Below are 14,478 nucleotides of genomic sequence, written 5' to 3'. Positions count from 1 at the left end.
AATTGAAGCGGGAAAGTGGGAAAGCTAATCAAGACTCTACTATATGTGTGCTTGATAACGACTTCCCAAATCCAAGAGCCCATTTGACAGCTTTCCCTCATTCTTTGGCATTCAAAGCGGCACTGGACTCCGAAGCTCCAATAACCCCAGCTAAACGATAACCTCCATCAAAACGTTCCTTCAATGCATCCCAAATCTTTTTGTCTTCCCCACTGTACCCCAGCTTTTGGGCACTTTTCAGCTCTTGAAACGGCTCGTACCCAACCTCGCACACCGTTCCATCCTCTGGTAAAACCCCTGTCTGGAAATACGCTCTTATATGCCGTGCAGTGCAGACAGAAGGGGCGGAGGGGCTACAATGTCCCTGGCTGGCTTGTTCCAGCACCCTGGAGCCGGGAAAAGCGGCAGACATTTTGTGCGCGCTGCCAATTTACAGATATCAGCCATTATATCAACACGAGATATTAGCGATTAGAAGGAAGAAGATAGGACCTACTTTGCGAGCGGACAGAGAGGATCACCCGAAGTCCCAATCCATAGGATTGGATGTGCAGTATCAATATCTCTGAAGATACCGGAATATTTCCATTTTGGTTTCACATCCCATGCTACACACTGCATCTTCCTTAGAGCCCAATACCTTCCAAATAGAGGGCTCTGCTCCTCCATCATTCTTAGCGTTGTATCCTTGAAATCTTGTGGTGTGGTATGGTATTCTCGAGCGTCAGAACACCATATAGAACCGCTCCTCATCGGATCTTCTCCCAACCTCGGTTGTTGGCATGAAGGGCTGTACGGATCCTCACATTTTGTGCAAGGTGGTGTTTGTACGAATTCTTTTTCCTTTACAATTGCAAGAGACGTGCCATTTCCGTTATAAAGGTCATGAAGAACGGTAGCAACAATTGGCCAATATATAGCAGGCTCGTTCAAACTTTTCAGGATATACTCGAGGAGATGGGATACCGTAACAATATCAGGTATATAGGTTTCGAAATTGTCGGATGGAAGGACGGCAATTGGTTGTCTCTCTAAATCAGAGAGGAGAGAGTCGAACTTTTGTCGTAGCGATGCTTCTGTATCGGACGGTGAAGAAGAGAAGGGGCAGCCCTTAGGCCCAGCGAGGGCACAGAAGTAAAAGAACCGCTGCCATACCTATGGTCGTGTGATCAGATTATGATAGGATGGTGGAGGGGGCAGGACTTACGGCTTCAGCGTCGTTGATGTTGTGTTTCATTTCCAGGCTGTAGTAGTCCTCACTATCCACCACGGCATCTAGGATGAGACGAGAAACACGATGTGGTTGCAAAGCTGCAAAAGTAGCTCCAAGGACAGTTCCATAAGAGAAACCCCAATATTGTAATTTTTCTTCACCTTTCCTCCAGCTCGTCCTCTTGATGATGGCAGCCCTATCATTCCCGCTCTCCCTTGGGTCCTCCAACAGTTTCTGATGTCCCGAACTGATCGTATACTCTCGGTATGTAGGAGAATCGAGCAATCTCATAGCTTCCTTCTCTCTCCATTCTCCAAGGGCTTCGATAATCGCAACCATATCCGCCACCACATGGGGCGTATTCATATGGTCAAGGAGATTGTCTTCCTCCTCGCCATGGATCTTCATTCTTGCTGTACAGCTGCTTCCGAGGGCCATGAATCTAGCATACTTCGTCGCATACGCAACGTCGGAGCTTGTCATGTGACCCTCGGAAGCCATGGCTCGATCCCATGCTTGACGTGCTACTAAGTCGGGAAAGCATGTGACTTGAGGAGTAGTATTATTCATGCCCCTAGGATCAAATGAAATAATATCGAAGTACTTATCTCCCGACTTGAACGATGAGGCAGAAGGAGGGTCGACCGTGGCGTCGACTATAGCTTGGACCCTCTTCCCATCTTCCAGAATGGATGTTATGCCAGAGTTACCAGGACCACCTAACTATGGTCAACTGAGTGTAACTATTCAGGGAGATGGAATATTACCAGGGTTCGAGAGGATGGCTCCTCCATATCGCTCGTCGGTAACAGGGACTTTTGCGGGGATCTTTATAATGGCGACGGCAACCCGGCTTCCCTTCCCATCTGTACGATTCCAGTTCATTGGGACATCGAGCCGCGCGCACTGAAATCCCCCGAAGCAGTCATGAAAGACTAGGCTTTCTGTAGGCGTGATCTAGGGGTTGGATCAGCCTTGGTCTTCATTGGAAATTGGCATAACTTTTGGCATTACGCACAAAAGAGCCTTGCCCCAGATGAAAGCTTCAAACAAGGAAATTCTCCCAAACAAGTCCCTATGTTATTCCAACACAGAATTGAGGAAATTTACTGTCCTTACATCGTTCCATTCAAACCCTTTCGCAGTCTCAATGGCCCCGAGACTCCCACTTCCGGCCGCCAATAAGGCGCTTAAGATGGCGAGCTTCATCCCGATCCAGGCCAGTAGAAATCGTGTTGTTACCTGGAGTCTGAACCTCTATCGACTTTGTCTAAACAAATACATAACAAAGGAAATACAAGATATTAAATCGTTGAAGAATTGAGGTCGTTGAGTGCATCGCTGTTGCCTAGCTACCGTACCTTACCTAGGATGGTAGGTAGGTAAGGTACCTACTATAATTAAGAATAATCCGGAGAAATAATTTCCCCATGGTTTCCGTCACGTTGCGAGTAATGCGCCACGCCGGTTAAGCACCACGACTAAATCTCAGCCACCGACCCTAATCTTACCTCCCTTGCGATCCCTGTGAGGATCTGGTACCAGTTCTCACTTGGCACTTTCGCATCCTCGTCTTTAGAAAAGATAATCGGTCAGTCATTAGCCTTGTGACTTGAAGATGGAACATGACTTATCGTGTTGACAGGACTTATCGCCTTTGAATGAGCATTGCATATTTATCAACTTATCCCAAACTCGAGCGTTGCCGACTCAGCTAAAGCAAGGTACCAACTGCTTTGTTCAAGCCTCCAAGATAGGATTCGTCCCACGGGATAATTTATAACTCTGAGGATGAATGGTGCTACCTTATCTAGGGGCTTTTCTGGGCTCCCTTCACAACCCTCATCTCAGCTGACTTTAGGTTTATAACCATGTGTTCTATTGTCGTCCAAGAAGGAAAAAAGGCTCTCTGAGGTATCGATATGGCTATGAATACAGGTACAGTAGGGAAGTAAGTAAAGTAAAAAGAAAAGTCTAACCAAGGGCATACATGTGACACCATAACACCGCTGCCCACTGCGTCTAATGGATATCCACTCTCGAGGTCCAGCAAATTTTGATACGAGGATTTTTTTTATAACATCTTCTTGTGCTCACACCAGATTCTCCTTTCACACCAGATTCTCCCTGACATACGACTGATGTCCTTGCCCCATCCCGTTCGGAGCCTGCGCAGCATCCTGATTCCCATCGAACTTGTTGACTGCAATCATCCCGTTGTTAGGGTCCTCCTCGCGGCCATACAAGAACCAGAAGGCGAAGGCGGCCAGCCCAGCGCCACCAAAGATGTTCCCCAACGTCACCGGTATGCAACTCTTGTAGATGAACTCGCCAACCCCGAAGCTCGTCCCATAGAACATTCCGATCGGGATGAGGAAATAATTCGCAACGCAATGCTGGTAGCCATACCCGACGAAGGCCCAGATCGGAATCCAGATGGCGTAAATCTTGGCGACGTGTTCGTTCGTCGCGGCGGTGGAGCACCAGAACGCAAGCCCAACGATCCAGTTGCAGCCGACGCCGCGCAGGAAGTTCACCGACCAGTATGAGGGGACCAGAACGCGGGTCTCGGCCTGGGTAACGGCATACGCTTTCTGCACGTCGAGGGAGAGGGTATCGGTCCACCAAGTCAAGAAGCCGGCGAAGAAGAGAGCACCGGCGAAGTTGAAGACGTAACTGACGATCCAGCTGCGGGCGACGTCATAAGGGGTGATACGGCGCTGGAGGGCTGAGTACATCATGGTGAACATGTTGGAGGTGACCAGCTCGGAATTAGTGTAGATGATGAGGAAGAAACCCGTGGGGAAGGTGAAGCCTGCAATAAAGGTTGCGAGCATGGGGTTCGAGGCGCGGAGACCCGGCATACCACCGAGGATCGAGAGGTCGAAGAGAGCGCCCATGGAAATGAATATGCCGCCGAGGAAGGACTTGAGGACCAGGTCGGCCCAGCTAAGCTTGGCCTTGACGATAGTTGACTTGGTGATCAGGCGGCCGATTTCCAAGGGGGTACGGCCTTGTAGGGAATCCATTGCTCAGATGATGATGCAGGCTATCTGGGACAACAGATCATAGATGTCGAAAGAGCTGAGCCATACGACCCGGCGTGGTAAGGGACTGGGGCTCAAGTCGATATGTATGATACGTATATATAGGTATATAAGGTACCTACAATCGAGGCCCGTACCTAACTTTAGGTCACGTCATTCCCTGCAAAAGGAGAAGCTTGCTCCCCACTCGACCAGAGTGTAGCGCAGTTGTAGCTGACGTACATCGAAATCTTCAATATACGCTACGTAGCATTGAATAAACACACCCTACCCGAGCATCCCTATGTTCGTTCTACCTAGGCACCATTGATCCCTCCCGCCGAAAGGCCGTTTCGGGAATCACGGGCCGCACACGTGACCAGCTTACTCACGTCCGGAGTGGAGGACCCATATGGCCCTTACCTCTGCACCGTATCTTCCTCCTATGCCAACTCCCTTGACTTACCTGAGGGACCCTAGGTTAGGTGAGATGTCTTGCCTTACTGACATACCTTGCTACCTTACTGTATAAGGTACGTCTGTACATCCTCTTACCCAGATGCGGCGAGCTAAGCGAGTCGCGACCGAACTCCTTTTCTTCCAAGTGTGAAGCTGTCTTCTACACAATGAGAAGAACACTGTGAACAGGCCGCATCATGGCTTTGTCGCTTCCCCTTTCTTCCCTTTTTGTATTATAAATATGGCTCACTGTAGAATTCGATAGTAACTTGAAAAATTTTGTACGGGTGGCTAAGGGAGTGGAGCGGGTGGGTGAATAGCCATAACATTCGTGTCTGTAGGAGCGAGGGAAGTGGACCGTCGTTCCTAGTCAGGTCCAAGAGGGAACGACAGCGACATCAAATACCTCGGGACTTTGACATTATTATGGGTTGGCTGGGCTTCCGATGTACGGAGCCCCTGCTGAATCGATCTGTAAATCTCGCAAAACGAGACACGCGCCCCTAGCTACGCAGAACTCTATTATCCAGCTCGAGATCAGACCTGTTGGACCTCGGCTTGCAACGTTCTGGGTCCTCCACCTAGCTGGCGATCTAACCATCTTCTAAATTGGCGTCTTGAATCTGAGATATCCTATGTCCAATGCGGTAACGCTGCCGCTGGGCCTTGCTCCACCAGTAGGGTTTCGACAGTGTCCTTCCTTCTTCTCGAACGGTGCCGCTCAAAGACACGATCTGGACCCCCACAATAGTCCCAGGTTCCATGGTCCATATACAGTAAGGCGTGCCGGGACCCGGTCAAGGAGTCTATTCTTAACTGGAGCCTTGTTCGTAGAACTAAACAAGATACGTTGCTATACCAACCGTCGATTGCAAGCAGATCGTCGAAATCGAAGTCGAGTCAAGAACATCATCCACCTGGCTAAGGGCACTATCAAGAAGGACGCTGTGGACTATGTTTCTAAGAACTTTGACGACCCCCTTTTGCTTCCAAACTGGGGTAGAAAACCGTAGAATAAGACTTAAGGTTCTCCTGCCAACTACTTCTTAGATATTTGTCTTCTTTGCATCTATTAAGTTGGTATATCAATTCTATTGGCAGATCAATCCTATGTTAATGAAGAGAGGAAATACTTCATTATCATGAAAGCCCATGCAAAGTTATCTTTCAAGGATGACAAGTAGAATGCAAGAGTAAATAAATCGCAACAATTGATCTATGCATATATTCAAGACTTTCATAGAAGTGATTTTCTTCTCCCCTCCCCCAAAAATCAGCGCTTTTGCATATTTTGATTTTCTTGAAGCTAGAGCTTCTGGATATCAAGTCTTCAACAGCCAACTTCAAATACGTCTAGACCCGTTTAAGCTTTTTCTAAATCCCCTACACAAACATAGTATCTCAACTCACGAATGCAAACAGAAAAAAAGGGGCAGCATTCCCCTTATCGAGATACAGAATGTTGTGATGCAATCAGATTCAGGGTCTAGTAGCGCGGTACGTGTGGCTGGTGTATACAATTAACAATGACGGCAAAGCGTCTGATAACAAACATCGAGTGGCAAACCCCGCACCGAGGAAGTGGCCCTGCTACCTAATAAACTCCCGCCAGCTGCTCGATTATAATCTCTTGGCATGGGGAAATGGGTCAAGAAGAGCAGATATCGATCTCATGCTGAGACGGCTAACCAGCTGCTGAAACGGGGTTTGGGTTTCTTTGCCAGACACCGGGTATTGCTACTGATGCGGGGTAAGGAGAGTAACTATATTTATTTCAAACACCGTTCTTTGAGGTACGTTATTCCCAAGGGGTTATAATCTCTTTGAAATCGTCAAAGGTGCATCCTGTCTCGGTACTGTTTTTATTCAACTAGAGACATCAATCAGACATGATAATGATCCCAATCTTCATAGAATCAACAACATCAGACATCCCCAAAATACGCCAACCTCACCAAAGTTACAATACAAAATAACTAGCACGTCAGCCCCATTTCTCCAGAATTGGCGATCTTTCCGCTTTGTACTGAACTGGGCCTGCACAGCGACAGCCAATTCATGCCTGCAATATCGCACAGCGACAGCCAATTCATGCCTCCAATATCGCCAGTAGTCGGAGTCATGGGGTTGAGTCCATTCCTCCCAATCAACTACGTAAAGAGAAGTCTTGAGCTTTGCGGCCCTCCAATGCCAATACGGCGATAACTTTCCTGCTTCAAATGGTTTATGATGAAGTATCCAGTTTCGCCATGTCCGTCGTTTCTGATGAGCTATATCAACGTCGACTTCAAACCATTCTTGATGAACCTTGTTGCAAGGTTCGCAATAGAGTTTCCTCCTTTCGTTGGAAAGCTCGTAACCAACAAGTTTTTCAACAAGGGGATAGTAATCAAAAGCATCCTCATAGTCGTCTGCAACTAATTGCAAAAGAGGGTCCCCACAATCCTTCCTCCACTTTGCTGCTCGAGTATTGGGGGTGGTTTTGGTCATGCCGATCTTGACGTGCCCGGCAGTATATTCCGGCCCTTGGAGAATATAGACCCAACCAGCTTCTTCAGGGACTGTATGGTCCTTTATAATAAAGTTGTATATAAGGCTGTTGATATCGAGCTTTGGCTTGAGTTCAATCTTCGAGGGGTCGTCTTTCCGTGCCGAGTAAGGGCGAAATCGGGGTCGCCCAGATTTGTTGCTCGGAGTTGATATATTTCCTGCTTTGGTTTGTTCTCCTTCCTCCTCGTCCTCCTCGTCCTCCTCGTCGTCGTCTTCTTGTGCTTCTGCTTCTGATTTACTTTCCGCTTCTCCTTGCTCATGATCACTTGGAGTACCCGGGCGCGAAGGAATCTCTAACTGAGCACCATCTTGTTCAGGGGCGATTGCAGAGAGGTCCTGTTCAGCAGCTTGAGCTTCCACTCCAATCTCGGTATCTGACGTAGAATTCTGAGACTCATATTGTCCTGATAGCCCGTGTAGGTGGCCTATATCCTGCCCTGCCTCCTCCTTCCCCAGTGGCTGCCGCAGGGCCAGCAATGGTGACGGATTACCTCTTGGGACAAATAACGAACGATTGAAGGTAGGGCTGTCTAGACCCACACTACGAGCTCGGATCCTCTCAGAGCGACGGGTTCTTTCAAGGGGCCGTTTCTCCTCGCTGTGTATTTCCTTTTTGAGTGAAGAAACAACTCCTTTATCCTTTGGTGTTGCCTTTCTCTTTGGTGTTGTCTTCCTTGTCTGGGAATTCTTCAAAACGGGAGCGACAGTCTTCTGAGACGACTTGGAATTATCAAGTTTGGGCGTAAGCCGTGGGCTTTTTGGAAGATCCGAGGGTTCCTCTTCCAGTGAAGTCGTAGAGGAATCATTGTGTATTGGTGTCGAGCTTTCCACATCAGAGAGACTATCGTCTATCGAGCTTGGGGGATCTATAGTAGGAGAAGAATACGTTGGCAATGAACTTGAAGTTGAACGGACCGGAGTCCTCGTTGCTGCTGGCATAGACGATGAAGAAGCTATGGGCTCGGACATTGTAGCATTTGATAGTTGTTTTCCAGATGCACGGCCGTGGGCAAGTTGGAGCTTTTGGAGACTTTGCAGTTGGTTTATACACAGGAATCAGGAATCAGGACTTGACGTTACGCTTGCCGGTGGGTGTGTCAAAAGATGCTCTCTCACTCTATGAAAGGAGTAAAGCCTTGTATCTTATAATCCATATGTTTTCAGGCTGATTGACTTATCTTTGCCGTCCTTCACCTGCCCCAAGTAACTTCATACTATGCCGACGTACGGCATACTTGAATGGCGGCAAGCGCGGCCCGTACGTGGCTCGATTTCGCCAGGCTGTGCCCAATCATGAAATGAATATCCCCCGCGATGTTGGTCGCAAGGAAGAATACAGAAAGTAGCATTCGAAGTTTGAGTCTGGATGCAATCCCTTGTTTGTGAAGTTCATCCGCCCTCAGGGCTTGAGCTCTCAGCCTCGCTATTCTTGGTACAGTTCGCATACTTCCTACATTACTGGGTAGTTCTCCAGTGGTTGAAGGGAAGTCAATATGGTACCTGTTCCCACGTGCAGGGGTACCTGCATCTTCAGCAAGGATAAATCGATCATAGCTGCATTCCAACCCCCTAATATACATACATAGGAAGATTGTGTGAAGGCCAACCCCAGTGTGATCTGGGATCGTTCAATGCAGAAGGTGGTCAAACACCCCGCCGGAGACTAACAATTCGAGCTGATATTCAAAGAAGTAGGAAGGGAAGACCTACTCCGCGACTAATAATGCTGGACTTAGTCGAGTTGTTGCTCTGGCAGGCTTCTTTTAGACTATACATCATTAGATAATAATGTATGTCTGTTCATTGACAAGACCCCACCCAGAAAGTGACCTACGCTTACAGGATTTCTTCTGTCCTTCAAGGCTGATGCGGGATCACTTGATCCGATCCGTACTTTAGGAGAATGCCTTATCAAGTGAGGCACAGTGCATATCCAACAGTTGGACGCTGGTCTTGTTCTTGTTCTTCACCCGATGCCGACACGGGCTCTCGGACTCTCGCAAGATACCAGCGAGGCGTATCTGCAAAGGTTGAGGAGCATTGAGCGCATTATTGCCTGTTCATGTCTTTTGCTAGCAACCTGCTGCCCTTCCCATAAGCCCCTGATGTGCATTCACCCCGGTAGGCTTTGGCCTGTAGGAAGACGTTCCACTCTCATGGATACTGGACTCTGGGATTCGTTATGCGACGACGACGCTCTGGAGAGGCGTTGACGATTGCGGAAGCCCGAAGAAGAGCATGAGCGACACAGGAGACCATAGCCGCGGCTCTGGCCGCATGTCCTCGGCAAGGCAGGGCAAGGAAGGACAAGGATGTCGATACGACGTTATTCTAACTTCTTGCTCCCGTAATCTTATACTTCTGGTTCGGCTAGTTCGGCAAGCCGCAGATGCTGAGAGGTTATTCGGAAGGTCGGAAGGTCGCTCGTCGCTCGTCGCTTGCGGCGGGACCGACGGAAAAGCCTCACGACTCATTGTCCCGACGCAAAGCATCCCGTCGTAAATCAACCAAACAACACTCCATAAGCATGTTTCACACGCCTTTCCCTTCCTGCTAGCCTCAAGGTCCTCAAGGCGCGACATAGTCACATAACACTGATAACAGGCTTGTTGCAGCTCTTCAACCCCGAATAGAAACGCTGCATCTCTCCAAACTCTCCTCATCCAAAAGTCTATCCTCCTCCACGTATTCCTGGATATAGTTTGGCATAGCTATCCGGCTATGCAGAGGTGTTCATATCATGCCCATGCATCCGTATGCTTCCAAGAGGCGCGGCGCGTTCGGGACCCGTTTGAAACGCGCCGTGTCCCCGCCTTGGCGGTGCAGGTAGGGCTAGGAACCTAGGAGTCAACTTCCAAGACGCCAGGATGCTGTTAGGCAAATTCACTAGTGATTTGGAAGTTGGGAGGTAAGTCCAGACTGGGGAGCAGCCATAGTGTCGAAGATGGCTTGTAGACTGAGCTCGCGAACGGAGAGGCCATCAGGCGGTGGATTGGGTCCTAGTTGACGGATTTAGCTCATCAAGAAGGATCAGAAAGGATAGCATAGTTGAATGAGACAGCGCAGCGTACCGAATGAAAAGCTCCGCGCAGAAGTTTCGAGACGTGAACATTTATGTCAGACTACCTCCGTAATCTTACGACAATCACAGTTCAAGGCGTGAAGGACAGACAGATGTGCTCGTGGGATTTTATCCCCAAAGTAAAGAAAGAAAGTAATTAATCCACAATTAATACTACACTAACCTCTGAAGTACAATATCTATCAAACTGCAAAACCAAACTGCCATCATCTCCCAGAAACGTAAACCACAGAGAAAGTATAAAAAGAGCAGAAGCTGTCCGTATCATGGTAGAACATGATGGCAGAAGAAAAGGGTATCTTTGTCTGCCACAATTGCTGAAGAACGCGCAGGAATTTTGCAGATTTAAGAAAAGAAAGAGAGGAGTTGTCCAACACCAACAATCATCCTCTGGAAATCAGAAGAAATGGCCAGATGGAGGCGTGGCTCTAATCTTGCAGTAGCAAGCTCGCTTTTGGTATCTCCAACATTTCCTTTGTCAATAACGAATGTGGATATGATTGGTAACAAGCCAATCACACCCAGGCCAGGTTCAAGTTTTCGCCCAGGCTTCCAATATTCCTCAAGCTCGCGAATATCGAATTGTCGTATCACCAGTAGTAGTATGACTTTGTGCCTGTCCTATAGCTCGTCTCGGATGTACTAGAACGGGCAGGAATCTTGATTCCATTATCATTGTGGAATCCAACTCCATCCATCCGCTTCAGCATTTGGCAAGCTGGAAGACACATTGCTTGAGCAGCATCGAGCTGTGACAAGCTCTTTGGGGTCCACTCGGCCTCATCTCCTAACTTCAGGGTGGAGTTCTGCTTGAATTGTTCGTCGGCCTTGGTGCTGGAGATGCTCGCCTCATACCAGACGTCGGGATCGCCAGGTACGCTCTGACTCTTTGGTGCTTCGGCTTTGAATACCTTGAATTTTGCGCCGGGGTAGGGATCTGTGCATTCAACGTTGAGATCTATAATCTCTGACACGTTCAACATCGATGTTGCTCCGCGATCCGTGCTTCTATATTTTGAAACATGATGAACGAGTATATTACCCACTGCCAGCTTTGAATCCACATTGAAAGAATTGTCCAACTCAAAGTATAGAGCGGGTCTGGTCAATCTTGGACTGAGGACTGTTAGCAACTAGCTTTAGGGGAAATTGAATCAAACTTACGGGATGTACAAAGAGCTCTGAATTGCATTGGCAAATTCCCCATACAGCTGTTCATTAATATTGTCGTCACCAAAACCAAAAGCCGCGATACGAAAATCCCAATGTCTTCGAGTACCGTGTACGTTTATTGTGCCAAACTGATATTTGGTCTTAACTCTCGCACGAAAGGTTGCTTCGTCAATCTCGATAGTGAAGGGATTCCAACCGGGAAGTTTGTTATTATAACAAGAGATCTCGTATATAACCGATCGAGCTGAAGGAATTTGCTCCCACATAAGTTGACCGGCATCATTCTTCATATCAGCGAGGTATTTGATGTCAGCTGGTAATCTTGTGAGGACATTCGTAAAGTATGTCGTGCTTGGGTTTCCTGCTCTCTCGGGGTTTGATAGCAATAAGCCCGACAGATCGTTTGGAGAATAGCCTTCCAAATTGTCCTCTGATGCGACAAACTTAGGAGGAATGCCGCTCAACAAAATCCGACCCAATTCGGCGTGAACTACAACTTCACCTGGGAATCCTTGAACACCCTTCATCAATTCTTCAAAGCTGTCGTTTATTTGTGCGAGGAATTCTGGTATGGGGTCAATGACCGGGGGTTGCTTGGAAGCTTGGGACTGGAGAGTTGCAGGAGGTGGCAGGGCCGGTAGTCCAAGTCTATCAGCAAATTGTCCGATCTTTTGGCCTTTCTGGTTCGGCTTTGGCGCCTTTTGATTCATAGTCGTATGAAAATTTCTGGTTGATGGCTCGGAAGTTCCCTGTAGCATTTCAGCTCTAGATTGATGTGTTAATTGAGGGTATTGGGTGCGACTAGAGCTCCGAGCCATAGAGCTGGGATACTCTGTTGAACCTGAACCGGACGCTGGGGACAGTGGGAGTTCTGATGTCAAAGATGATTGCGAGGAGGTTCTCAAAGGCTGAAGACTAGGAAAGCCCAAGTTAGGCATAACAGCATCGAGCAAAGACGGCCGAGCAGACTCAAAGACAGTCTTAGGAGCTTTAAAGTACGAGTTCGTGTCTTGTTGTTTGCTACGGGAATGATGAGGCAAATTGAGGGGGCTCTTGGATTGACCTTCCTGGGCTGCATTTGAGCCTGAGCCTTGGTATTTTCCGATGAGTCCGTGAGGGGCAATAGCAGCTTCGGCGTTCGTGCTTTGTAGTCTAGAAACCGGGAGAGTCATAGTTGGCGTTGCGACGGTGGAAACTACACTGGAAGCAGCAACGGTAGGAACAGGGGAATTCTCCTTGGTCTTCTTCGACTGGAAGGGAACGTAGATATCCCAAGATGGCTTTTGGTCTTGGGCTCCTGCCTAGGGTCAGCAAATTTGGGTTCCAGATATGAACAAGATGATGTTTTATGATAGTTGAGTGTCTTTACTCACCAATTTCATGGGCTTTTTCGACTGCAGGATTTTTTGCCCTTGATTTAACGAGCTCTTCGGCCATATCCCGAAGGGGTTTGCTTGAAGTCGTCGGAGGAATTTGCTGGGCCCAGCCTTCAATTCTGGCCAGTTGAGCCTCCTCGATATGTACCGCTGCCGCCTGTGCTTCTGCCATCTCGTTACTCTCGCTGCCTCGATTTCGCTGTTTATGGGCATTCCGGATGTGTCTCATTGGATCATCATCAAGACTTCCTTTTCCACGATACATAAAGTTGATGAACTCTTCACGTCCTGAGTCCAGATCGGAGTACTGAGTTGCAGGAATAATTTTGACCTTCAAAGGCACGTATCTTCCTTTCACCCAATCCCAACCGGCACATCTAACTGTGAGGGCATTGGCTGGAGGATAATAATCGATTTTCTGTGCCTTCTGGGAGGAAGTAAAAAGCGTGGTCTCCATGAATCTCATCCTACTATCAATGAAACGGCTCAGTCTAAGTCGATAGTTTTCGAGATCCTCTGTATAGAAGATGTGGTTGATGTAGGGTTGTCTAGGCTCCTATATGTAGTTAGAGTCTGTACAAAGAGGGATTAGGTAATACTTGCTGAGTATTTTCTAATATTGTCAAGCTTGGTGATAGCAAGTTGACACTTGTCCATCGAAGAATGCCCAATATAGATCTTTTGTTCGTTGAGATTCTTGATAAAGTCGCAGCCCGTCGATTCCTTAAGAATTTCGAGAGTTCCGTCGGATACAACATTATCCAAAGAACGATTAATTTCCTGAAATGACCAAATAAGGAATGCCTCATAGTGTTTGATCTTGAAGGGGCAACCTAGGTCAAGTTCCGGTTGCGGTGATCCAACACTGTTTCGTTTCTTCCACACTGAAAGGCGTTCAATCTTATCGCTCGTGAACTATGATAATATTAGCATCCCGGGAGCAGGGTTCCTTGGTATGTCCTACTGGTTCTTCTTCACCGTCTGAATTCTCCACCATCACCTCGCTATTGTCATCCTCGTCGCTCAAATAATCCTCGCCGTGTGACTGGTGGATAATATCGGACAGGATCTGATAGAAAATTGAAGAGACTTTAGGCGTGTCATCCACAAGGCATCGAACACGGAAGACATTTTCTTCTCGGTCCCATTCGTGATTTGCAAACTGGAATCAATGAAGTCAGCGTAATGTTTGTCTTGATTTCAACGAAGCAAGGAAAAATAAAGAAACGATGTTATTCAGTAGAAACAGGAGATTAAGCAAAAAGCATCGCAAACCTACCAAGTCATTCTTCTTCATCATCTCCTCAAATCTAATCTTAACAGCTTTGATACCCTCGGGTTTGAAAACCCACTCGCTGGCAAAGGTCAACTGCTTATCTTTGCCGGGTATGTAAGTCATAGCTGTTAAAGTGGATTTTATTGTTGGTTGTTGGGAATGGCGATATAAAGAAGATTGGGCCTGGCTCTGGCCATAGCCGCCCAAGCTTGCTGAGGCCATGATGGTTGCTGCCTCTTGGACTCGAATATCTAGACTTTAGTATCCTCAATCCATTAGCACTCCTGCACTTCATAGCCAACAGATAGCCTCATATCTGAGAA

General features: G+C 47.7%; 4 protein-coding genes across 4 annotated transcripts; all 4 read right to left on the bottom strand.

Moving 5' to 3' along the window:
* Nucleotides 1-14: 14 nt before the first annotated feature.
* Nucleotides 15-2,557, bottom strand: M430DRAFT_133421 (hypothetical protein). The gene is made up of 5 exons (XM_024862296.1): nt 2,333-2,557; nt 1,981-2,170; nt 1,208-1,932; nt 497-1,155; nt 15-422 (listed from the first exon to the last, which is right to left on the bottom strand). Exons 1-5 carry the CDS (start codon nt 2,420-2,422, stop codon nt 98-100), a joined length of 1,989 nt encoding a protein of 662 aa, XP_024723794.1. The 5' UTR covers nt 2,423-2,557; the 3' UTR covers nt 15-97.
* A 520-nt stretch (nt 2,558-3,077) lies between these two features.
* Nucleotides 3,078-4,437, bottom strand: M430DRAFT_32988 (hypothetical protein). Its single transcript, XM_024866268.1, has one exon. It carries the CDS (start codon nt 4,240-4,242, stop codon nt 3,325-3,327), a length of 918 nt encoding a protein of 305 aa, XP_024723793.1. The 5' UTR covers nt 4,243-4,437; the 3' UTR covers nt 3,078-3,324.
* Nucleotides 4,438-6,606: 2,169 nt separating this feature from the next.
* Nucleotides 6,607-8,217, bottom strand: M430DRAFT_25021 (hypothetical protein; the record flags this gene model as incomplete). Its single annotated transcript, XM_024865180.1, has 1 exon — nt 6,607-8,217. One exon carries the CDS (start codon nt 8,215-8,217, stop codon nt 6,607-6,609), a length of 1,611 nt encoding a protein of 536 aa, XP_024723792.1.
* A 1,917-nt stretch (nt 8,218-10,134) lies between these two features.
* Nucleotides 10,135-14,377, bottom strand: M430DRAFT_15920 (hypothetical protein; the record flags this gene model as incomplete). The annotated part of the gene is made up of 7 exons (XM_024863350.1): nt 10,135-10,247; nt 10,974-11,446; nt 11,495-12,800; nt 12,877-13,395; nt 13,479-13,794; nt 13,844-14,041; nt 14,159-14,377. 7 exons carry the CDS (start codon nt 14,375-14,377, stop codon nt 10,135-10,137), a joined length of 3,144 nt encoding a protein of 1,047 aa, XP_024723791.1.
* Between the last annotated feature and the right edge of the window lie 101 nt (nt 14,378-14,478).

This window comes from Amorphotheca resinae (assembly GCF_003019875.1).
Source record: "Amorphotheca resinae ATCC 22711 unplaced genomic scaffold M430scaffold_2, whole genome shotgun sequence".
Classification (NCBI taxonomy): Eukaryota; Fungi; Ascomycota; class Leotiomycetes; order Helotiales; family Amorphothecaceae; genus Amorphotheca; species Amorphotheca resinae.
Note: the sequence above shows the minus strand (reverse complement) of the source record. Positions and strands in the feature narration are given on the sequence as shown.

Coding starts and splice junctions, on each gene's coding strand:
- M430DRAFT_133421 (XM_024862296.1), bottom strand. CDS start 2,422: ATGAAGCTCGCCATCTTAAGCGCCTTATTGGCGGCCGGAAGTGGGAGT. Junction 1,933..1,980: donor AGCCATCCTCTCGAACCCTG/GTAATATTCCAT, acceptor GACCATAGTTAG/GTGGTCCTGGTAACTCTGGC. Junction 423..496: donor CCTCTCTGTCCGCTCGCAAA/GTAGGTCCTATC, acceptor GTAAATTGGCAG/CGCGCACAAAATGTCTGCCG.
- M430DRAFT_32988 (XM_024866268.1), bottom strand. CDS start 4,242: ATGGATTCCCTACAAGGCCGTACCCCCTTGGAAATCGGCCGCCTGATC.